Source organism: Trypanosoma rangeli, assembly GCF_003719475.1.
Source record: "Trypanosoma rangeli strain AM80 chromosome Unknown Tra_15.4_contig_00098, whole genome shotgun sequence".
NCBI lineage: Eukaryota > Euglenozoa > Kinetoplastea > Trypanosomatida > Trypanosomatidae > Trypanosoma > Trypanosoma rangeli.
In genome coordinates, this window is record NW_021705839.1 from 33,279 (window position 1) to 54,397 (window position 21,119).

The 21,119-nt window shown below is 47.5% G+C and overlaps 11 protein-coding genes across 11 annotated transcripts, besides 8 other annotated features; all 11 read right to left on the minus strand.

Moving 5' to 3' along the window:
* The first annotated feature begins 311 nt into the window (after window positions 1-311).
* Window positions 312-383: a microsatellite.
* An 82-nt stretch (window positions 384-465) lies between these two features.
* On the minus strand, window positions 466-1,068 carry TraAM80_03678 (uncharacterized protein; the record flags this gene model as incomplete). Its single annotated transcript, XM_029380631.1, has 1 exon — window positions 466-1,068. One exon carries the CDS (start codon window positions 1,066-1,068, stop codon window positions 466-468), a length of 603 nt encoding a protein of 200 aa, XP_029239598.1.
* Window positions 1,069-1,165: 97 nt separating this feature from the next.
* Window positions 1,166-1,200: a sequence feature (A-rich).
* A 258-nt stretch (window positions 1,201-1,458) lies between these two features.
* TraAM80_03679 (uncharacterized protein) lies at window positions 1,459-4,467 on the minus strand (the record flags this gene model as incomplete). Its single annotated transcript, XM_029380632.1, has 1 exon — window positions 1,459-4,467. One exon carries the CDS (start codon window positions 4,465-4,467, stop codon window positions 1,459-1,461), a length of 3,009 nt encoding a protein of 1,002 aa, XP_029239599.1.
* Window positions 4,468-4,503: 36 nt separating this feature from the next.
* Window positions 4,504-4,557: a sequence feature (A-rich).
* Window positions 4,558-6,451: 1,894 nt separating this feature from the next.
* Window positions 6,452-6,476: a microsatellite.
* Window positions 6,477-6,515: 39 nt separating this feature from the next.
* TraAM80_03680 (dihydroflavonol-4-reductase) lies at window positions 6,516-8,018 on the minus strand (the record flags this gene model as incomplete). The annotated part of the gene is made up of 1 exon (XM_029380633.1): window positions 6,516-8,018. One exon carries the CDS (start codon window positions 8,016-8,018, stop codon window positions 6,516-6,518), a length of 1,503 nt encoding a protein of 500 aa, XP_029239600.1.
* Window positions 8,019-8,846: 828 nt separating this feature from the next.
* TraAM80_03681 (putative sugar transporter) lies at window positions 8,847-10,166 on the minus strand (the record flags this gene model as incomplete). The annotated part of the gene is made up of 1 exon (XM_029380634.1): window positions 8,847-10,166. One exon carries the CDS (start codon window positions 10,164-10,166, stop codon window positions 8,847-8,849), a length of 1,320 nt encoding a protein of 439 aa, XP_029239601.1.
* A 14-nt stretch (window positions 10,167-10,180) lies between these two features.
* Window positions 10,181-10,271: a sequence feature (GA-rich).
* A 571-nt stretch (window positions 10,272-10,842) lies between these two features.
* On the minus strand, window positions 10,843-12,183 carry TraAM80_03682 (uncharacterized protein; the record flags this gene model as incomplete). Its single annotated transcript, XM_029380635.1, has 1 exon — window positions 10,843-12,183. One exon carries the CDS (start codon window positions 12,181-12,183, stop codon window positions 10,843-10,845), a length of 1,341 nt encoding a protein of 446 aa, XP_029239602.1.
* A 345-nt stretch (window positions 12,184-12,528) lies between these two features.
* On the minus strand, window positions 12,529-14,130 carry TraAM80_03683 (uncharacterized protein; the record flags this gene model as incomplete). Its single annotated transcript, XM_029380636.1, has 1 exon — window positions 12,529-14,130. One exon carries the CDS (start codon window positions 14,128-14,130, stop codon window positions 12,529-12,531), a length of 1,602 nt encoding a protein of 533 aa, XP_029239603.1.
* Window positions 14,131-14,157: 27 nt separating this feature from the next.
* Window positions 14,158-14,186: a microsatellite.
* Window positions 14,187-14,469: 283 nt separating this feature from the next.
* Window positions 14,470-15,426, minus strand: TraAM80_03684 (uncharacterized protein; the record flags this gene model as incomplete). The annotated part of the gene is made up of 1 exon (XM_029380637.1): window positions 14,470-15,426. One exon carries the CDS (start codon window positions 15,424-15,426, stop codon window positions 14,470-14,472), a length of 957 nt encoding a protein of 318 aa, XP_029239604.1.
* A 140-nt stretch (window positions 15,427-15,566) lies between these two features.
* Window positions 15,567-15,598: a microsatellite.
* Window positions 15,599-15,945: 347 nt separating this feature from the next.
* On the minus strand, window positions 15,946-16,587 carry TraAM80_03685 (uncharacterized protein; the record flags this gene model as incomplete). Its single annotated transcript, XM_029380638.1, has 1 exon — window positions 15,946-16,587. One exon carries the CDS (start codon window positions 16,585-16,587, stop codon window positions 15,946-15,948), a length of 642 nt encoding a protein of 213 aa, XP_029239605.1.
* Window positions 16,588-16,937: 350 nt separating this feature from the next.
* TraAM80_03686 (putative trans-sialidase) lies at window positions 16,938-18,446 on the minus strand (the record flags this gene model as incomplete). Its single annotated transcript, XM_029380639.1, has 1 exon — window positions 16,938-18,446. One exon carries the CDS (start codon window positions 18,444-18,446, stop codon window positions 16,938-16,940), a length of 1,509 nt encoding a protein of 502 aa, XP_029239606.1.
* Window positions 18,447-18,620: 174 nt separating this feature from the next.
* Window positions 18,621-19,370, minus strand: TraAM80_03687 (retrotransposon hot spot (RHS) protein; the record flags this gene model as incomplete). Its single annotated transcript, XM_029380640.1, has 1 exon — window positions 18,621-19,370. The coding sequence occupies one exon, from the start codon at window positions 19,368-19,370 to the stop codon at window positions 18,621-18,623; it is 750 nt and encodes a 249-aa protein (XP_029239607.1).
* Window positions 19,371-19,825: 455 nt separating this feature from the next.
* On the minus strand, window positions 19,826-20,905 carry TraAM80_03688 (putative suppressive immunomodulating factor; the record flags this gene model as incomplete). The annotated part of the gene is made up of 1 exon (XM_029380641.1): window positions 19,826-20,905. The coding sequence occupies one exon, from the start codon at window positions 20,903-20,905 to the stop codon at window positions 19,826-19,828; it is 1,080 nt and encodes a 359-aa protein (XP_029239608.1).
* A 117-nt stretch (window positions 20,906-21,022) lies between these two features.
* Window positions 21,023-21,053: a microsatellite.
* Window positions 21,054-21,119: the final 66 nt, after the last annotated feature.

A 21,119-nucleotide genomic window follows, 5' to 3' on the forward strand; every position in this document is an offset into this window, starting at 1 on the left:
CAGTTACGTGGCACCACTGCCCCACGCCGACAAGTGAAGGATCTCAGCTTCGCGCGACATTCTCGCCTGCCATGCCCACACAGGCGTCCGCGCTTAACCTGCTCTTCAGAAATAGCGGGGCCCTATGAAACAGACCCCATGGGCAAAGAACCTGCACTGGCAAAGGCTGCCCCTCCAGCTTCTTCTGCGGCTATCCCATCGGACACACATACCCTGAGGAGAGCCCCTCGCAGCTCCTCGCGAGGTTCGGCCGATGCCCCCCCCTCCCCCAGCGCATTGCATATGTGTGTGTGTGTGTCCCTTTTGAAGAAAACAACAACACAACGAAGAAAATAAAAAGAACAACAACATCGGACACAAACAAGAAACAAAAGAAAAACAACCCACATACACGAATAAATAAATAACGGCGACTGTGGTGCAATTCGTTGCCAAGTATATAGCATGCAATACGGTTACTTAAAATTATTTTTCCGCGCAGCCATCGTCATCGTTATCCTCAATAACATCCCCTCCTGTGGCCTCTGATACTTTGATGTATTTAATGAGATCCACCTTTTTGTAGTTCGGGGAAATGACGGCAATAAAACCCTCAACTGTGGGCGCTGTTGCTAGAAGTTCGGGTCGATCTTGCACTGCTGGATTGAGCTCGAGGACAAATCCAGCGAGACATGCCGGGATTTTATACACGGTTTTGTCTGTCATTGCAATGACACAAATATTAGTGTCCTCCTGGCATATAACAGCATTTTTCTTGCGTTTGCCAACTACACAAATACGTTCAGGTGCCATTTTGGCATTGCCACGTCCAGAGCCAAATGTTACAGATTCAATGCGAGGATGAGAAGGCACTAATTCCCCGTCCATGGACGTTGCCCTACGATGTGCCTGAATGGCGGCATGTGATCCGTCTAGGCACAGAACACACAACCCATTGCTGTGCACCAAAAGTCTACAATTGTTATTCTCCACACCCTTACAGTTTCTCACCACATACTGGTGGTAGTACCGCTCCGTGAAGTAGTCAAACGAAGATGGCGTGTCAGCCACGATATTGATCACCTCCATGCCTCACAGAGACTCGAAAAACCAAGAGTAGTGTTCAAAGGGAAGAAAGAATAACACATCCTACACTCAGAGAATGGAACGAGGTCGTGATAAACCGAAAAAGAAACAAAAGAAAACAAAACAATAAAAAAAGTGGTGCAGTAAATGTATGCAAGGTAAAAATGAATATGCGGACGCATACACCTGTGTGGACGGACACGGTACACGTGAGAACAGAAGGCCAGAAAGGGGATGAGGCAAAAACCAAAAAAAAAAAAAAGGATGTAAATCAAGGCACTCATTTGCATTGTAACTATAAAGAAAGAAATGAACAATACCAGCCAAATAAGAAAAATTTTTTGACAAATCATTCTGCGATGTTTTCTTTTCCATTTATTTTATGCCCACGCGTTACGGTGAACCACCACCAACCAGATAGGACTTGCTGAAGTTTCTTTTAAAACTCTCTCGTTTCTTCGCCACGCCTTCCTTGTAAGCATCCTCGTAAGGTTTGTTTTTGGGATCCCGTATGTTCACATCGAGTATCCTATAGCGGAAGTTAAATGGAACGCGTCCTCCCGAGATGTTACTTAGTCGCTTTGCAAGAAGAAATCGTTGTTTATTAGATGCACCACGATTTTTTCGTGCCTCAGCTTCCAACAGACTTCGTTTGCGAGGCCTTTCATTCGGCTGACCGGTTGTTTGCTGCGGCACCGGTGACGCCACGGCACAGTCCATTTGAGCATCGGGTCCGAGAACATCAAACTGCTCAAACACAGATCCCAACGATGACGCCTCCGCCATTAAGGCACCCACCGGAACAACAGCATGTTCCGATTCGTACATGTTCATAAGACTTTCATGTTTGCGAGCCTCCAAATCGTCGTCGTCGTCGTCTTTGTCGTCGTCCTTCCCTTCTTCCTTCGCGCCGGCATTCCCCATTTCCCTCGCAACCTTCCACGTTGAAGTCCCATTCTGGGGGTGCGGAGTATCGTTTGCTGTATCCAAGTGCTGCTCGCCTTGCTCCTGACCGTCCAGCATGTCGAGCCATGCGGCACCCAACGCATCTGCGTTCGCTTCATGCTCCTGCGCTTCTGAGGGCAACAAGGTATTTGCCTCTGAACCATGATGATTTCTGCCAAATGGGGCGGGAGCCTGCAGTTTAGGTTCAAAATCCATCGACACACACAAGTCAGGATTGTCATCAATAAGGCCATCCCCGTTGTCCAACACTTCCTGAGGCGGCTGCGATGAAAGCATAAAAATTTTTCCAACAAAAAAAGAAGTGAGCTTATCATCAAGAAAGAGCTTCACAAGCGCTGCATCATCCGTACAAAGCACCACCTCAGACTCCGCAGGCGCTATCGCCCTTACCATGGCAATAAGCAAAAACAAGTGATCGTTGTCTGAGGAAGTAGGATCAAGTCCTGCCGCCTTGATCTGTGACGATTCCACAGAATGCGCCATAAGACATTCACTAAAGTGAAGGACTCTAGTTCTTCTGTTTTTATTCATGTCCCGTAGAAGGGCAAACAGACTTCGTAGTCTCTGGGAGGCAATAAAGGGTTCAGCTTTATTGGCCTCTTGCAGAGCCTCGTCAAACGTCACAATGTCTTGCTCCTGTTCAATTGTTGAAGCCAGCTGCTGCAAACAACAGTACGGGACTAGCACTAGATATGGCCCGGTATCTTCCGTGTTAGAGGTTTGCCCCACAGTGAGAAACTGTTCGCTTGTCTCCACAAACGAGGAATCTAAAACATAAATTCGTTTAAACCCCACTAACTTGCCTCGTAACGCAGAGATATCTGTAGCGACAAAGTCCCCTTCTGGCAGCGCATAATCGCTGAAGTGAGGCATAGAGCCCACCAAACTGATATCAAGCTTTGGCATCTTCGCCGCAATCTCATCCATCGCTTTATTCACATCCAACTGGCCACAAAGCCCTCGAAAATACGCGGCGGCAGCCGCGCGAAAAGATTCATCAAACACAACCACATCTTCATATGAGCATGAATCGTTGGCCTTCGCCTCTGTCAACAGTTCCTGAACCCTAACAGGTCCCAAACCCTCTATGAGAATTCGATACAAGTCCGTTCTGCTCAACGCATTACGGTAATGAAAAAACTCGGCATAAGAAAACTTCCAGAAGAGCTCAACATCTCTCGTGACGTCATAATCGTGATTGATTTTCTGCCTCAACGCAATTTCTTGTAGTTGTTCCTGAAGAAGCGCCTGTTGATCAGCGGGAGAGCCTTCACAGCGAACAATCATAACCGCCCGTGTCAAATCAAGCACACGGAGATTGGTCTCTTCCATGCGACGGAGCGTGCGAAGCGCCAAGGTCGGCTGCGTTGTTGAAAGTGCCACAATCAAGTAATGGTAAAGCTCTGCTGTGACGCCACCAGCCTCAACAAGTGGCTTTCGAAAGGCGGCCACAGAAGGATCAGAATAGCGGTGCCAAATATCGCGTTCACCTGCTCGGTATTTTTTCCCACTCTCTCCGCTCTTCTCCACTGAAATACGCTTTAAGTACTCATTCACAAGTGTCACAACACGTTGCGCATCGCTTAAAAAGGCGGCTTTTTCCAAATCATTTGTGAAACTCTCATGCAAAAGCGAATCCCGGAGGTGCGGATGTGACAAAGTTGGGGGAGCCCATGAAACACCTGCCTCTAATTGAGAAAAGGTATGATGGCGACTGACCGTCGGCCAGGGGTCAAGTGTGGCCGAGTTCCAACTGCTGCCAGGAAGACTATCAATAAAATCAAGAAGTTCTGGTTTTGCCACATGAACAATTTTGGAGCGAAGTTGCTTAAACGCTTTAAATAAACCTTCCAATTCCCGGGTTTCTTCTTCGTTAGAGGGTTGAAAGTGCGATGTGGCAATGTCACCTGTCACTTCCTGCTTCATCAAATGACAATAGCGGGCCAAGTACGTTTCCCACACTGCCTCCGCCATATCTTCGGCGTTTTCATCATTTGGGGAGAGAAGCGCAACGCGTAAGAGCCAGGTATAGTGAGAAAGAGGAAATGGTTGCCCTGTTTCCACCAAATACTGCTGCCAACGAAAGGCCGTTGTTAAGTCGCGCCCCGTGGCGCAAAGCCTAAAGAACTCTTGATACGTCTCCGATCCCACTTTGTGGCTGTGAACCATAACCTGAAACACTTGTTGGGAGTACATGTATGCCTGACGCTTTGCTGCCTGTCGCTTCTCAAGATCCATGACCGTTGTGCACCATGCCAATAGCCGAGCACAGTGGTGATCGCTCAGGAGATGCTTATGATGATGCAGAGACCATGCAATGTACCATGGACGAGGCTCTCGATACAACTGGCGCCGCAGGCTCTCCAGCCCTTGGCCGGCACTCCACCCACGAAAGATGTCGCCGTGGTGCGCTCGCACCTTAACCCCGCCCCACATACACGAACCCGACATGTTGGCTTGAAATGAGGCGGTAAAAAAAAAAAAGTAGGATAATAATAAAAAAAAAAACAGAATAATCAAAACAAATTTACATAACTTACGTCCGTCTCTTTTGTTATTCTCCTCCGTTTACACTCCCTTTCAGCACTTTGTCTTGTGGCGCTAACAGCAAGACCAATTGAACCAGTAGTTGTAACCGAAATAAATAACACACGCACACGCACAGTGAAAGGGCGTCAGTAGCCATCATAAACAGAGATCTGGAAACAAACAATCGAATGAAAGACACAAATGGAATGCATCACCAACTTTTCTATCATTGCAAAAGCATTAGAGTTAATTGCTTGCCTTTGAAATGAAACACATCTCTGAGCACTTCCCTCCCATTAAGCATCTATTTTAGATGTGTATGTGTGTATTCTTATTGATCGTTTTCGTTATCCGCCTCGGCCTTTCTATTTTATTCCGTAAAAAAAAAATTCCTTCTCCATCCCTTTCTTATTCCCACCACCACCACACCATACACTCCGTCTCTCACCATTTCACTTTTTCGCCTCCTCTCTCTCACACACCTCCTCTTAGAGAAATAACATTTTTTTACCTCACGGTTTACACATTTTTGTTCTTAGTTAATACCATTTGACGTGCGACATGTAGGAACGCCTCAAGCAACAGGTGATAGTGTCAGAGGAAAAAAGTGTGGGAAGCTTCCAAATGCGTGTTAAGCACGTACATGCACCCATAAGTAGATGCGCATAATTATATATTGTTATACATACACACGTGCGCCATGTAAATGTGTGTAGAAACATTTGAACGCAAAAAAAAAAAAGCAAGAAAGAAAATGGATCCACGGGAAAAAATCATACAGGAAAAGTTAAGTTTGGTGGTATGAAGAAAAGGCACGTGTATCATCAACTTCACAAAACAAAAACAAAAAAGAGGAAGTAACCAGCTGTTACGCAGTCTCCCTCCTTTTTTTTCTTCTTCAACGCCTCCTTCCCCCTCATCGTCGTACCACAATAGTGCTAGATTGCAATGTATCACGCATGCCCGCTTATGTTAACCTCCTCATATGCATGTATTCCGTCGTCAACGTTGTTTCCCTTCTAAAGCATGCATGTGCATAAATGCTCTTATACAACCTTTTCCCCCTCTTGGCTGTTGTTTTATTTGCACGTGCCCTCTCTTCGGGCTTTTCTCTTTAGTGCCTGCATATTACCGGTTAGTTGTTAGTTGTTGTTCTCGTTTTTGGCGTGGGTTTCTCTTTTCTTAGTAGTGGTGGGGATTTCCTGTTTTCTTGCCGTCGTGTGTCTGCGCGCTGCTGCCTCTGTGTCCCCCTCCTCTTCGTTTTTTTTGTTTTTCTTTGGTCTCCCCTCCTATCTCGCCCCTTGAATAATTCGCTCTGTCATAACCAATGGCCTTCTCCCGACGTTTGTAGGAAAAATTCGATTACTTCTTCTTTCCCTCCCCCCCCTCCCGCAGTGGGCAAGCATCTCTTCAATTAGTTTTTTTTTTTATTTGACCTTTTATCCAGTTTATTCCTGTTTCGCTGCGTTTCTTTATTTCATTTTATTTATCCGTTTTTTTTTTCTGCTTCGCTCCCATGCGTCCATGACCTTGAGGGGCATCCCTTCAATTCCCTCCGCCCCTTGCCCCCGCTCTTTTGCGCCGCTGATTCCGCTTCTTTTAGCCCAGGACCGCACTACAGCAAAGCGGTTGCCTCGCGGCCCACATCCACGTGGAGAACACGGGAGGTGAAGGAGGCACACACGGCTCAGCACACTGGCACAAGGCGCTGCATGACGGGGGGAGTGGAACACGTCTTGATGCCCGCAAACAAAAACAAAACAAATAAAGTTGTAATCCGCTGCAACTTTCTAGTCCCGTCACACCACACGACAACCAAAAAATAGCAACGGGCCCGTAAAACAAAACAAAAAAATGATGGAACAACGGAGCCAACAACAACAGTGTCCACAAAAAAACAAAAGAAAACAAAAAAAGTGTCAAGGTGAAAGAAATACCAACACACAGTGCCACCTCTACCTTCTTCTTCTCGCTCGTGCAACACCCCACGCCACTGCTACTGCGGTGCTGAGAAACAGACTTACCGCTGTCGTCACGATAAATATTTTTCCCGTGTTCATCGACCGCGAAGCATTTGGCGCGGGAATTTCACCTGCCCGAATCAGCTGATCAATGCACGCCTGTATCGTTTCCTTCATAGGGGTGAAAGTCATGTCCAAATCCACCTTTGCCCTATGCGTTTGCAGACGCTTTCGAACACCCACAAAACGCCAAAGAAATCCCATCTTTACTTGCGATTGCGTGGCACCAATAAGGAGTGTCATCAAAGTATTTGCAGTCCGTGTAGGAGGCGTCAGGTGTGGGTACGCTTCCTTAATCATCTGCGCAACTTCAGCGTAACTAAAACAGCCATTGGAGACTATAACCCGCTGGTCCTTGACTTCTTGACATTCCAGTGCTCGTACGTGCGCCTCAGCAACGTCACGCACATCCACGTAGTTCCAGTACAAGTTGGCGGCATACGGAAAAACGGGAGATGCATTGGCTAACTCTTGAATTTGCATCATGGCATCACTAATTTCTTCCGTACGACTTGGCCCAATGGTGATAGAGGGTAGAACTACTACTAACTCCACACCAATCATTTGCTTTATCCTCCAAGCCTCCTTTTCAAAACAAATTCTTGCATAAGGAATGGGATCCGTCGTGGAAGTAGCTACTGTATTCCAACAGGATTCGTCAAAGGCTCCGGAGGGAGGATCTGGATCCGTAATGTGAAACACCGAAGATGACGCTCCTGTAATTACAACCCGTTTCACTGTTGACTGCCCTGTGGATCGGACAGCATCAAAAAGAGCACGAATGGCACTTGTATGTAAGCCCACCGGATCCTTGTCACCAGGGGCTGTCGGGCAGCCACAATGGATAACATACTTACACCCACGCATGGCATCACGGAGGGTGGATGAATCTGTCATGTCCGCTTCCAAGATGGTCAAACGGCGTTCTGGGCCACGGTCCATGGAGTAAAAATCCATTTGCTGTTGCTCACTCAGTCCATCGGCCACGGTTACACGAACTGTGTAACCTGCATCAAGAAGCTTTGCCACAACATGACTGGATATATACCCAATTCCTCCAATAACCAAGACATTGGTTTTATTTTTTGAACTCTTAGCACGTTCTTTTTCTGTTTCTGTGGATAGTTGATGAAGAATGGTTGATACTGTCGCGACCGGTGATACATACTGTTGTTGCGAATGTTGCAAAGCGTTATTGGTCTGAGGCACTTCCTCCTCGGAAAGAACGTCACCATTCATTGCATTGAGATCCAAGGTACTTCCAGAAAAGACCTTTTGAAGTGTATGTGCGCCAGGCTGTGGACGCACAGGCTGGCCATCTTCGGTAAAGAAATCAACACCGGGGCCCAATATGTGCGGCCGTTGGACTAAGTTTGGACGGCGCACAGTCTTCATGTCCTCTAGAGAGAGGCAACTGCCAGAAAAGGCTCGCAACATTTAACCGCTTTTTTTGGTCCACACAGTGGGTATCTGTAGTTATCTAAATTTTCCTCCTAAGAAATGCCGATGCGTACCGATTGCTACTGTCAATTTTTTTTTTGGATGAATTTGTTTCCTTCTCGCCGTTGCGTTTCCTTTTTCCCCCCTCCTTAACCCTTTCCCCGTCCTATTAACGTTGGTTAGTTCCACGGCACACTGTTGTGCACCCCTTCTTCGACCGTTATGAATAACGGTAGAAGTTATATAGCAGAAACTGGAGGTACGAGGCAGACTCTGATTCTCTGCCGCTTGCCGTCCTCGTGCCGCTGCAGACGTATGCACACAACAAGGTTCGCTATGGGTATTTCGTGTGGACGCTGCAAAGCGGGAATGTACGGGCGCGCGTGTGGCAAAAACAATTTAACAGCAAAAAAACAACCACTCAAAAAAGATCAGGAGAGACAACAAGAAACCAAATGAACAGAGTATAAGTGGGAAACACATATAAAGCGGACTGATGCACGACACCTCACATCCCCCACTTCTCAGCCCTCCTTCTTTCTCCAGGGACACAACACGGCAAAAAAAAAAATCCCCTCAAATGGGGAAACATACCACATATTCACTTTTTTTCTTTTCTCATTCTTACCCAGTCCTCCAAAAGGTGGCACGAAAGATGTCATCTAAAAAGCAACAAGTAACTCATGAAAAAGCCAAGCATAGAACAATTTTTTTTTCTTCTTCTCTTCTTGCTCTAAAACTAATAAAAGAAACCATCGTTGCAAGTAATGTGTGAGGCGGGCAAACCCTTGTCATGTTGGTGACAAACGCAAAAGATGCCTTTTTCTAGCGGCGGTAATACACCACCTGTGATTCGTCAGCAAAGGGCTTACCGTCACCTGTTCTTTGCCCATGACCCGATAACAGCTGTAACTCTTTCTCCCGTTGTTTGTTGCTGTGTCGCAGTTGAGTTCGGCTCACAGTAGAAATTTTGCTTCGACCAATCCATTTTCTTGTTTCATCGCATCGTCCTTCACATGGTGGACTTTCGCCCAATAGCTCAGGCACAGGAGGTCCCGCAGCAATAAGGGGATTAGCCATGGTTGTGCGTGATTCCAAGACCCGAAGTTCATCATCTAGCTGCTCATCAAAAGTATCATAATAAGTGTTGTTTTCCGGCAAGGGAGCAGGCGGAGTATTACTCATAATAGCAGCCTCATCAAGAGTGGCCCGACGCTTCTTTGGCGGAGACCCCATATCCATCGAGAGCACTTGTGATTCAACACCTTGACTTCCAGAAGATGAAGTACGTTTTCGGCGTTTACCACGTGTTTCACCGCTCGACGTCGTCGTCCCACCATCCCGAATTACTTGCGAAGAGTTACTAAGCGCCGCATCCTCTTCCATTCCGTCTCCGGTTTCAGGTGGAACAAGAAGAGATGTAGGTCCCATACTTGTTAAATCCGCGATTGCTGTTGCTGCTTTCACAGCACTGCAGTCTGCGGCCAACTGGTGTTCCCAGGCAGAGAGTGCCAGCGGGGCCCTAATGATGAAGGGCAACTTCCTCCACAATCGATCCACATGTACCAGAGGAGGTGGAGGTGGAGGTGGATCCTGTAGCCGCATGCACAGTGTCCGACAGGCGGGCAAGCAGGGATCACTACCACTTATCGCCTGTGGCACCACAACAGGCACCTTCACCGCCTCATTGACACACACAAGGGCCAGGACAACCTGCATCCAAACCTTATGCGCGACACCAACGCTATCGCCAACCCGGAGCGTGGTGGCCTCATTGCAATGGAGAAAAATGCGACGTTCACTAGTCGGCTGGCTACTGGAATTAGCTCCGGTGGCACGTCGCGAGACGGTAATCGTATTCTTTCCAACGCACTTTAATGTTAAGCGGTGTGCCACATGCGGATGAACGCGAGCGGCCAGAGGGACTTCCTCAGGTGTGGACTCTTCCATCCACAACGACATCATTCGCCGTGAATAGCGGGGGTTGTTTCCAAGGCGCCAATAAAGTTCCGGTGAGTGTCGACCCAAGTACTTTACAGGGCCACGGCCACTGTTAGAGTGAGAAGACGGTGGCGGCGGTATGTCCACGTAGGGGGAACCAACCGAAGGATTACCGCAGTGCACCAAAAAGCAGCGAATCTCCATCCCTCCAACTTTTCAAAAAAGACCAGAAAAAAAAAGGAGGGAGAGAGAGAGAGCAAGTGTAATCGCGAGAAGCAAAATACAAATAAAAAAAGGAAAAAGAAAGAATCTCGGGTAGAGGTAGAAACAACCCACACTAAGTTCCTTCCTTCACCACCACCAATTCCAAAGTGTGTGATGCAATTATCAAGGCTTTACCGCCTCAACACCCCCCTCTATTTGTATGTTTGTCAAAAAAAAAAACAGCAGAAGCAGCAACACCACCAAAAGTTCATTTCATAGTGAATGTGCATGAACTCAGCGCTGTGGGGATTATTCCTCACCGATTAGTTGTATCAGTTCAGGCGCTAAAAGACAAAAAACAATCCCTCTATCGCCGCCATTTTCCAACGCCCCTCACACACAAAACAACAACTTAGTCGGTGGGAGCTACACACCTCCGTATGCATCACACAACGCAGGCAAGGTTGAGAAGCAAGCCAAGAAGTGAGATTTTGGAAGAGGAGCAAGATGAGCCATTTTCATCGGCATGTTGCCCACTTAGCCGAGTACATGCATAATACCACAATTGAAGATCCAGCATTATTTCTTTCTCTACAGGAATACCACACAAAATACGCCACACACACGCACACAGAGAAAAAAAAAAAGAATGAAAAAAGAATTGCCATTAAAATGTCTAGTGCGTCACCACATTTTTGGCGACCTCTAGCCATTGCTGAACAGACGCCATGAAGGGCCGGGCGACGCTTGCCAAGGCGTATTCATTCGCGTGTGCAATGTCAATGCATACGTCCATGATAATAAGATTATTGCGTGAGCAAACGCCAACGCCACCGCCGGCCATCTCACGACCCAGTAGAGCTCCCTCAAGCAACATCTCAAACAGTTGCAATCGATCTTCGGCATTTTCTGGTAGCGAATTTGCGATGACTGCGTACATGAATAGGCGCTTTGTCGCGGTATCCAGCGTGACGAGGACATTTGTCCCATCTTCCAACGGTAGAACGCAAGTGTCATTGTCATCTAAGTGTAGTTGGGAAATATTAAGCTCCAGTGAGAGTTGCTTCAGATTGGCTTCAGCCTTTTCCGTGATGGATATAGCTTCTGGATGCTGTTGTTGAGATTGCTGTGCCAGCAGCGCCTCCTGTTCAAGAATCCTCTTCTGCTGAGTGCGGATTTGGTCCTCTAAGCTGCGCACCACCACACGTTGCTCCTCCTCAAAGGATTTTTGTTCCCGATGTAGTTTACGCCGTTCCTCACGCAAGAGATCAAGTTCTTTCACCAGCTCCTCCTCTTTAGCCTTCCAACTTTCCTCTGAAGAATGCTTTATGGCCTCCTTCTCTTCTACCAAGTGCGCAATGGTGCCTTGCAACTCTTTAATCTCTTCCTGCAGCCGCCAGTCTGAAGCGGCATTGGCAAGTCGACGCTCCAGCTTCACGAGGCACCTTTCCAGTCGAGCGTTCTCGAGTTCTAATTTACGATACTTGTAGTCGATGCATTTGTCACCGCAGTTAGCGAACCTCGGAGGCGGACTCTCCAAGTTTTCTTCATCGTTCAAAACGTCACGGTGGCGGCTGCATTGTAACGGCGTCGGCATCCCTGCCGGTGGGAACTCGTATGAAAAAGCGTCAACTGCCGTTGATCTTCCACGACGCTTCGCACCTCCCATCAAGTGTGAACGGCTTTTCGGCCTGTTAACACACTCGTCACTTCCACCTCTACCTCCATCAGCGGCACCATTATTAGTCTGACGTAGCCCATCCACATGACGCAATTGCAACACCGCTCCGTCCATGAGGCCCACATCACCGCCACACTCATCGTCCTGCAGGATTCGGCCTCTAAAAAAAAGTTCTTGCTGCTCGTTACTTAGGCCCGTAGCATTCTGCAAATACCGTTTCGCTTTCTTGGTTGTTAAGTGACGCACATCCCCCTCCATCACAAGTTTGTACTTATACCCGTCAATGTCAGAGAGAACATAGACGCATTGAACACTGTTTGCTTCTCCGCCACTCATTTTTCTCTTTATTATTGACCTTTCACACACACGCTAGGAATTCTGCACTAAAACAGCACACCCCCCTCCGCCCACAAGCAAGGCAATAAGAAAGAAAAAGGACAATGGAGGACAAGAGACAAACCAAGCCAGCAAAAAAAGGTCAAATTCCTTGAAGCGCACGTAATGCAAAAAAAAGGCACAGGCTGCGCCGTGCATCATAACAAGTAACACAGTAATGCTCGCTTCAATAGGTTTCGAAGGGGTCTCTACAGTAAGCCTTCTCTCTCACTTCCTGAGTAGGTAGATAGCAAACCAAAAAAAGAAAAAGAAAAACACTCGCACTCTCGTACATAAGCACAGCTTTTACACCACAAAGTGTCGAAGCATCCCCATTTGGTATTCCGCCCGCACCCTCACGTGCCCCCTCAACAACTCAGTGAAGCGTGGCACAATTCCCGCCGAGTCGCGGACGGCGTCGTGTGAGTCCGGTGGATAATTCATCGAAAACCCCCATCGTGTGTCGTATTCGGCTTCGCACTGTCGCAGCATAAACCGCGCCCCCATGCACAACTGTAGGCCCACAACATTACTCGCCAAACCCTTCACCAGCATTGCGATCTGTCGAAGGTTCAATTTTTCCTTCACACGTCGGTTTTCCACCTGCGTCACAACCAAAACCTTCGCCATAGAGGTTTTCACGGATGTGCGCCGAGCACTGCTGCCTCGAGCAAAGCTAGGCAAAGTGCGTTTTGCCACAACTCGACCACTCGGCATGAATGTGTAAAGTGTTTCGTCAATAAATCCCAATGAAGCGGAGAAGTAGGCAGGGGCAATAACCGTGTGAACTCGACTATACATTTGAGTAAGAAATTCATCTTTCCACTCCTTTTGCAGCTTCACGCTTGGAAACCATGAGATGTCAAGATCAGCAAGAAGCTTTAAAGCACATTGAAGACGCTTTTTTATTCTCTCCTCACGGCGGAGCAATCCCTTGCGGCGTTGGGGAAACGGCAAGAGAAACACTGCACTAATTTCCCGTTGAATGCTGTTAAGAAGACCCTCAATGTGCTGCTCTGAGGCGTTCCGTAGGTCTAAAAAGGCTTCATATGACTCAGACATCAACTCAAGCGCAAAAGCAAAGGCAACAAACCGATCAATCTTCCCCAACCACCGCACACAACGCGCAAGTAGTTCATCTCGAAGTTGAGCCTCTTCTTCATTTTCTACCACAATGGTATTCACAAACGTCATGGTGTATTGTAACATCCACTCCGTTGCGTACAAGGTGGTCACTAGCGCCATGGTGAGTGGAGTCACGTATTCGCGAACATACGCCATGACAGCCTCTGCCCCGTGAAGCGGCCCTGCCTCTCCATTTTGAATGGGAAGTGTCACTTCAATCTTGGGGTCACCCTCTTCTACCACACAAAGCGCCACAGAAAGAGACTCCAACAACGTCTCAAACGTAAATGGGCTGCATCTAGACGCAAGACACTCTTCTGCGACCTTTAGATTGCCCTCCAACTGATGCTGAACCTCCACTAAATTGCGCACCTCTACCTCAGCCTTTGTAAACTGGTTCATGACGTTTGCCGGAGAAGTGCTCAAAAGCGCCATGTCAGATGGCGTAACAATTCCCCCGAGCATCGCCTCGCTCATGCCGCCCCGTTCCTCAAGCTCCTCCAGTTCAGCTGCACCAGATGCCACCGCTGCCGCCGTTGACGTCACCCCGTTGGGTAAAAGCAGCGTCGTCTGCGGTTGATACAGACCCTTCTGCACAGTTCGTTTCGCCACATCCCCAAGGCCACTACCCAGCAACAATCCTTTCACGTACCGTTGCTGCCGCTCTCGCTGTCGTAAGCGAAATGCCTTGTGAATGCCGGCTTCCGCCTCCTCACGGTTGTAGCCATCTTTGAATTGACCAAAATCGGAGTAAAACGGGGTACAATCAGGCGTTTGATTCATTCCTTTTTGGTTTTATGCAGGCTACCCATATATACATATATATATATATATATATACGTACGCACACACCTTCCTGCAAAGAACTATCAAACGAAGACTTCAATGAGAACAAATGCGCACACGCTCAGAAGGAAAAACAAACGATGTAATATATATAAATGCAAGGATACATAAATACGCAACAAGAACAACGAAAAAAACAAAACTCCTTAAAAACAACCAAACGATATGAGGATAGACAATTTATTTCTTCTATTTCCCATGCACCACCATCGTGCTTCTTACCGCGCAGCGAGGCTCTCTCGTTTACTCATCCTCCCAGGGCATGCTCTGATCCAGTCAGACACTCAAATCTTTTGTTAGCATCATCCACAGTATGAGAAACAGGAAGATTACAAGAAACACAGGCCCGAGAGGACCTGGCTTGTACTCGGCGTGAAGGGTGTTCTGAAAGTAAAATGTAAGAATGAAAACTTTGTCGTCGCGCCGCAGCATCTTTGCGGCATTCTGCGGAGTGAGCCAAATCTTGCAACTTCTTCTTCGCAGCTTCCAACTCAACGTACCCCCACCAATGCGGCAATTGGGGCTGGACACCATTTTTAGAGGATATGAAAACGCCGTACGACAGACAATTTCGTCTGGCAATCGTGGTGCACACACAAACGAATATGAAATCTGCAACATATGGGGACTACAGGATGCCATTTCTTTGGAAATCCATTGAGTCTCTACAATTATCTCGGCTCCCACTTCCGCCGCTTTGCCGTCAAGCACATCGGATGCATTAGGTGTAATGCTGTAGGTTGCCACGTTACGCGTGTGTGGTTTATCAGTAGAAGTTTCATCAGGCGTGCCTGTTGCTGCTACCACTCGCAGTAATTGTCCGGACGCACCGTTTTCAGCCCTTACCAGCTGCCCCAACACTACACTCTTATTAATTCGCGCCAAAAGTGAAGTCAGGGCCCCACTGCAGCCACTGACAGGGAAAATAAAAGCAAATTGCCTCTCCGAGGCATCCCCGACATGATATTTTGATATCAAACGGTAAACGACTGTCTTTTCCGTCATTTTAATTCGCAATCGACAAGATGTACAGCGCAGCGGTTTACCGAGTGATTGGACCCATGCGGTAAGTTTCTCCGACAGAGTCATCTCCATCGATGCATAAATGCCGTTCATGGGGAACGATGCAGCTGCATTGTCAACAGCGTAGAGGCCTGTCATGACGTGGTCCCGCTGTTGCCGCTTCAACCCAGGTGGCAGCAGAGCTTTTGCTTGTCCCTCATGGTCAAGCATAGTCAACACCGCCCCCTCCTTTTCCTTTCTTTGTGCGTATGTGTCTCAGCAGCGCCCTGCCACAACGAGAGAAACGATATATTGATGTCCACAGTACTGCGTTATCAACCAATAATGTCAACACCTTCCCCACCCCTCAAATATATATATATATATATACCCATGTATATATTACAGAAAAAAGATGTATCTAAAAAGAATTCAACGGGTAAAATAAAATGAGAAATGTGATGCCCGTACATGAGAGATGTTTAAATGGGATGATAAACGCCATGACATGTTACAATTTGTGATGAATCTTTAACATGACAAAAAACCGCATTCGGTGTAAGGAAAATATGGAGGATGCTTGTGAAGAAGACAATTCCTACCTCTGGTTGCATGCACAGAGACACATGGTCAGACTCTGATCCACGGCAACCAAACGTGGCGGCAAACCCAAATACTCACCGACGAACCCGCGGGGACTCGATGTAAGCCACAAACCTTCGCATCACTCCATCACTATTTATTACAATTTTATTCCTCTTCATCCGCAGAGACACTGCTGGCTTCGTCGTCGCTGTCTTCTTCTTCATTATCAGACGAGGATGCAGACGAAGACGAAGACGATGAATGTGAGGATGCCTTTGATTCCATCCGCGGCGCATGACACGTAACACACTCCGGCACTGTCGTCGGCAGCAGAATGTTACAGTTGGGGCAGAACCACAACACCACGTCCAGCCGATGCGTCGGCGGTGTCCATTGTACCTCACGTGTCTCACTATGACTATAGAAAACGTGCTGCGTGTTGGGGTCGTAAAACTCGTGCCACTCCTCACTCTTGTGATCGAACTCGCAGTCACGTGTGTCGTGAAGGCCGCCGCAGTCGGCACAGTGGTATTTTTTGACAGGACATTGCGCTGATGGGTGACCCCTCTGGGCGCACTTCCAGCACCCCTTCTTTCTATCCATCAATGGAAATTCATCAGGGTTGCGTTGTAGCCGGGGGCATGCAACTGTCCAGTGATTCTTGGTGCATATGTGACACGCGAAGGACGCCGGGACGGCGGGAGGGTTAACTTCTCTCCTCTGCTTCTTGCGGCGTCGTCTACCGCCGCGCTTCCGTCGCTTTGCTGTCTGCTTCGGCAGTGACACGCTGCGTTCCCGCTTCACCATTTTAAACTGCTGTCGTACAAGCACACAGCGGGTTACCGTCAGCTGCAAGCAAAGAAACACCACCAAAGCAAACACATAACAAGAGCAAGGGGGGGAAAAAAAGCAACGTAAAAATGCAAAGATGTATGGATAACATACATCTATGTACACGTGTGTACTTGGGTTTTCTTTACAACCCCACAGCTTCATCCACCAAAACTCCTTCAAATATCACATGTTCCCCCATTTTCACGTCCTTAATAACAAGAAACAGCACAGTACTACACCCGCACACAAAGAAACAAACAGAGCACGTACAAACCCTGCCTCTAGAATCATCAATCCTCCCCTTAAGATGGTGCATCATCACATCATTTGTCAAGGATGTCAGTTCCCTTTTCGATGAGTTCACGTGTAAGACGTCGCTGCATTTGCGCTACAGCAAAAGAACTCATGTATTCCTCAGGAGCTGTAGCGCATGAAAGTCGCCAAATTTTCTCGGCTTCCGAGTCGTTTCCACAAACTGGAGCCATGGTCTGTACTCGAATCTCCTCCCCAGACTTCAGAGGACGTGACGGCACAAGGTAAATCCATTTTCCTTCTCTATCATGCATAAAGTCATAGCCATGGTGTTTCTTAAAATACGCCGCAATTCGCTCAGTGGAGGCCGGTCGGTTCGTGCGACAAACAAGAAAGGAATTCGTTTCCTTCCCACCATGTGGAAACAAGTGAACAATGGGTATTATGCCAATAGATCTTATAGATGCAATGACAAGAGGTGTGGAGTGTGACAGACACACACTCACCGCCCAGCGAAGCTCTGCACGGTCCAATTTTCCCACAAGAGGTCCCCCATTGATATAATTACGAATCATTTGAAGTAACACATCAGCCAGGCCTGTCGCCTCAGAGTCTAAAACCACATCATCCTCAAAATAGGGAGCATTTTTGAGAGTTCGCACCTTTCCCATAATCTCCGCAAAAACCCATCGAGGATCTGTAAGAGGACTACTTTTCGCTGCCACAAGATCCGACACAATCATACCCAGTGAGGCAAAGAAAAAGCGACACACATCGGCGTCAGTTCCTTTCCCGGAGTTCAATTCATTGAACTCCTCCTCGCGCTTTTCATTCCTCAAGTCGCTCCCAAAATCCTCCTCGTTTCCAGCGTCCTTAAATCCAATAGCAAGCGCCTCCGGGATGGCAAGCAGTGGGGTCAACCGATCAATGTCCTGCGACACAGTAAAAATGTGATCACGGTACGAAGTTTGGTGCCTGCGCATGCGCAATGCAGGATGAATAAAAACACGCTGATCATAGCACCACATCATCAACCTATAGTATTCGTGTACATCAGAAACCTGTGAAAGCTCCCGTGCATAGTGGAGGTACAAACGCCGACGATGCACTGCGTGAATAATCAATTTGTTGTTATCCTCCTGCCCCTCTCGTATGGGCCGTACAATATTCTTGGCGCTTACACAGTTACACCCACCAAGAGCACACAAGCATTGAACAAGAGGTGTAACAATATCAGCCTCACTTGGTGACTCATCCTGCGGCTGCTTCTGATGTGCTCTTGCCCACAAAATCAATGGGGATATCATTGATCCTTGGCAATGCAGAAAAACCTCCAAAAGCGCCTTTAAAACACGAGAGAGAAGAAATAATACCAGAGTCAGCGCCCATTCGTCATCAAAAACGCATGTCAAGGGGAGAAGAGTAAGCCGACACTGCAGTGATAGCCTAATTCCCACTTCCACACACTTCTGTCTTTTATTATTCTTCGCCTCTGCAGGATATGATGCAATATAGTGTGTAACTACTCTCCCTAAGCCAGGACAAGTTTGACAAAAGAACAAAAAAACAGTACCAAGCATAAACTGAACTAATAATAATAATCTTATGGACCACTTTATCTTTCACTTTTATCTTCTTCTGCAGCCACTCTTTTCGTTCTCCTATAAAACAAAACCAGCAAAAACAACTACACAAACACCTTCATCTTTTATTCCGGAGTTTTCATGACACAAAGAGACACATCCATTACCGTCTCAATTGTGTTTTGATCGCGAATAAGACGTATCTAGAAGCGGGTTCCAGCCCTCTAGCTTCATACTTGCCCAGGCTTTGTCAAAGCTCATCTCCAATTCCTCTAGTTCAATTTCTGTGAGGTAACTGCCACCATTGCCTTCCTCAGCATCCTTCAACAAGCGCGTATACGCATAGAATGCCTTGATGGGAAACTGCTTGACCAACAGATTGCAAGCAGGTGCGGCAGTTATGATGTCATGCCGAAATTTCTCGTCCATGACACGTAAACTATCGTCCAGAACCACGTTTTGCTTTTCCTTCAACTGCTGCACAATGCCACTAATTATGGCCCCTCGCACTTCTGCTTCCCACGAGGAATCGTTTTTTTCAGCGGTGACTGCTCCCTGAACAGAGTCTTCGTTCACAATAACAAAAGACCTGTCACAAGTTTCCACGTACTGGTTAACCCACGTCGTCTTCCCGCTACCAGGAATGCCAAGGAGCAGAAGAAGACATGGGAGTGACTTTTTTATCGCCCCCTCGCCATCATGCCTCCGGTTTTTTCGCTTGGAACCGCCAGCTCTGCTGGTTCTGTCCCTATGTGGACGCCTAGGATGACTGCCGCCCCAGCGATCAAGGAATAACCTACGGATAAAATACAAGGCAATAATATTTAACAAAATACAAATAAGCGTGATGACACCTGTCCTGAATCCCAGAGACCCTGCACGCCACGTCGTCAATTTTCCCATCATGTTGTTGCTCGCCATCTACGCTCGGGACCTTCGCCACCTCCTTTTCCTTTGTATTCTTCGTTGCAAAGAACAATACGCGGGGAGAGAGAACAACAAGCAAAAAGAAAAGAAAAGTTGCCAAAACCAAAAACAACAACGTAGTGTGATTAAAGACAAATAGAAGGATTACAAGAGAATGGCAAGATGCCAAGAAACCCCCCCACCCCCTTCCCTCCTTCTCTTTTTAAATTTTCTCCGCTTTCACACTCATCAAACGTCTCCAAAAAGAAATACACGGCTAGAGCATGAACGCCTAGTTCGTGAAAGAGACAAACCCAGCTCTATACTGTAATAGAGGGAGAGCAGAAAAATAATTTTGGCACACAACGTTACAAGCGTGTGTCTCTATGTGTAGGAAAGATGCATGAGGCAATGAGATTTGTGAGAAAATTTCCCAAAGATTTCAGCTTCTTCTTGTCAAGACTTGTTCCTCAGTCAGATTCCATCGAGATGGTTACCCCGTATCGCACTGGACTGGCACCGTGCAACACATTTTTGCGGGCGATTAGGGCCCAATGGACTACACCGTTAAAAATACCACGGAGGGTAGCAGCGCAAACGCCGTCGCTCTCTGCTTTAACAGCCCCCACAAAAGGCAAAATTGCCGTCCATGCATCCACCTGTTCCTCTGAGCGCTGTTGTAGTATGGTAGGCACTCGCAGACGAAAGCCCTGTGAGAAACCCAAAGAGAGGTGCGCACGGGACTCAGACAGCTCAAAATTATACCCACATGCCACCATGGTGCTAGGCGCCATACGCTGGTAGAAAGCCACTCGAGCCGTATTCCACGCGTCGTTTGCACGCACCATTTTCGCCCCAATCGACCAGTTCACCCCAGTAAAGCCTAAACCCGCGTATAGCACATCCATCTGAGCTGAGGCATCCTGGTGTTCAAGATAGGATAGTTGTTGCCGTTCAAAACCAGCCCCAAGAAGAAGATTAAAAAATTTCGTTCCACAGTCCAGCAAAAGATCACTGCTGCCAAGTCCATTGCGTTGATATCCTAGCGAAGTGTAAAAATCACGTCTCTGGTAATCTATAGTAGCCACCGACACATCCTCTGATGCGGGAGCAATTGTGTTAACTGCAATACGACCCTTAAGCTCAAGGCCCTCAAGGATATCGATCAACTTGAGTTCAGTGGAGACGACCCCCTTGTTGGTTAACGTCAGCCCCTGCTCAAAGCGACAGACACGCGGGATATGGAGGCCGCACCCAAGTTTGACCTTGCCAAACGCAGTCCCATCATTGTTGAGAACCAGGCGGGGAGAAAAGGTCATGTAGTTGGTCTTTTTGGACGACATTGTCGCCGCCTCCTCTGGAGTATGTGACTCCCCGGATGCCTGTGACGAGGTCTGGGGGATGGTGAAAAAAAGTTGTTTCCCTGGAAATGATTCGGAATACTGCCGGGACTTAACTGCCAAAAACACCTGCGAGTCATCTCGAAATGTTTTCTTGAAGAAGTCGTCAACAACTCCAAAGAAGTCTCCCAACTTCGACGGCGGGTTCATTAGCGCAGGCGTCACTAAACGTCTGTTCGTCACAAGAAGCTAATTCGCCACAGATAAAGCCTTTATTATTGTTATGTTTTCTCTTCGATATCTTTATTCCCTTCCTTTTAATGTACGTATATATATATATATATATATATATATATATGCTGTTTCGTCCACACCAAACAAGACGTATCGCAGAGGACGAAAAAGTAAAGAAAAGACAACAGAA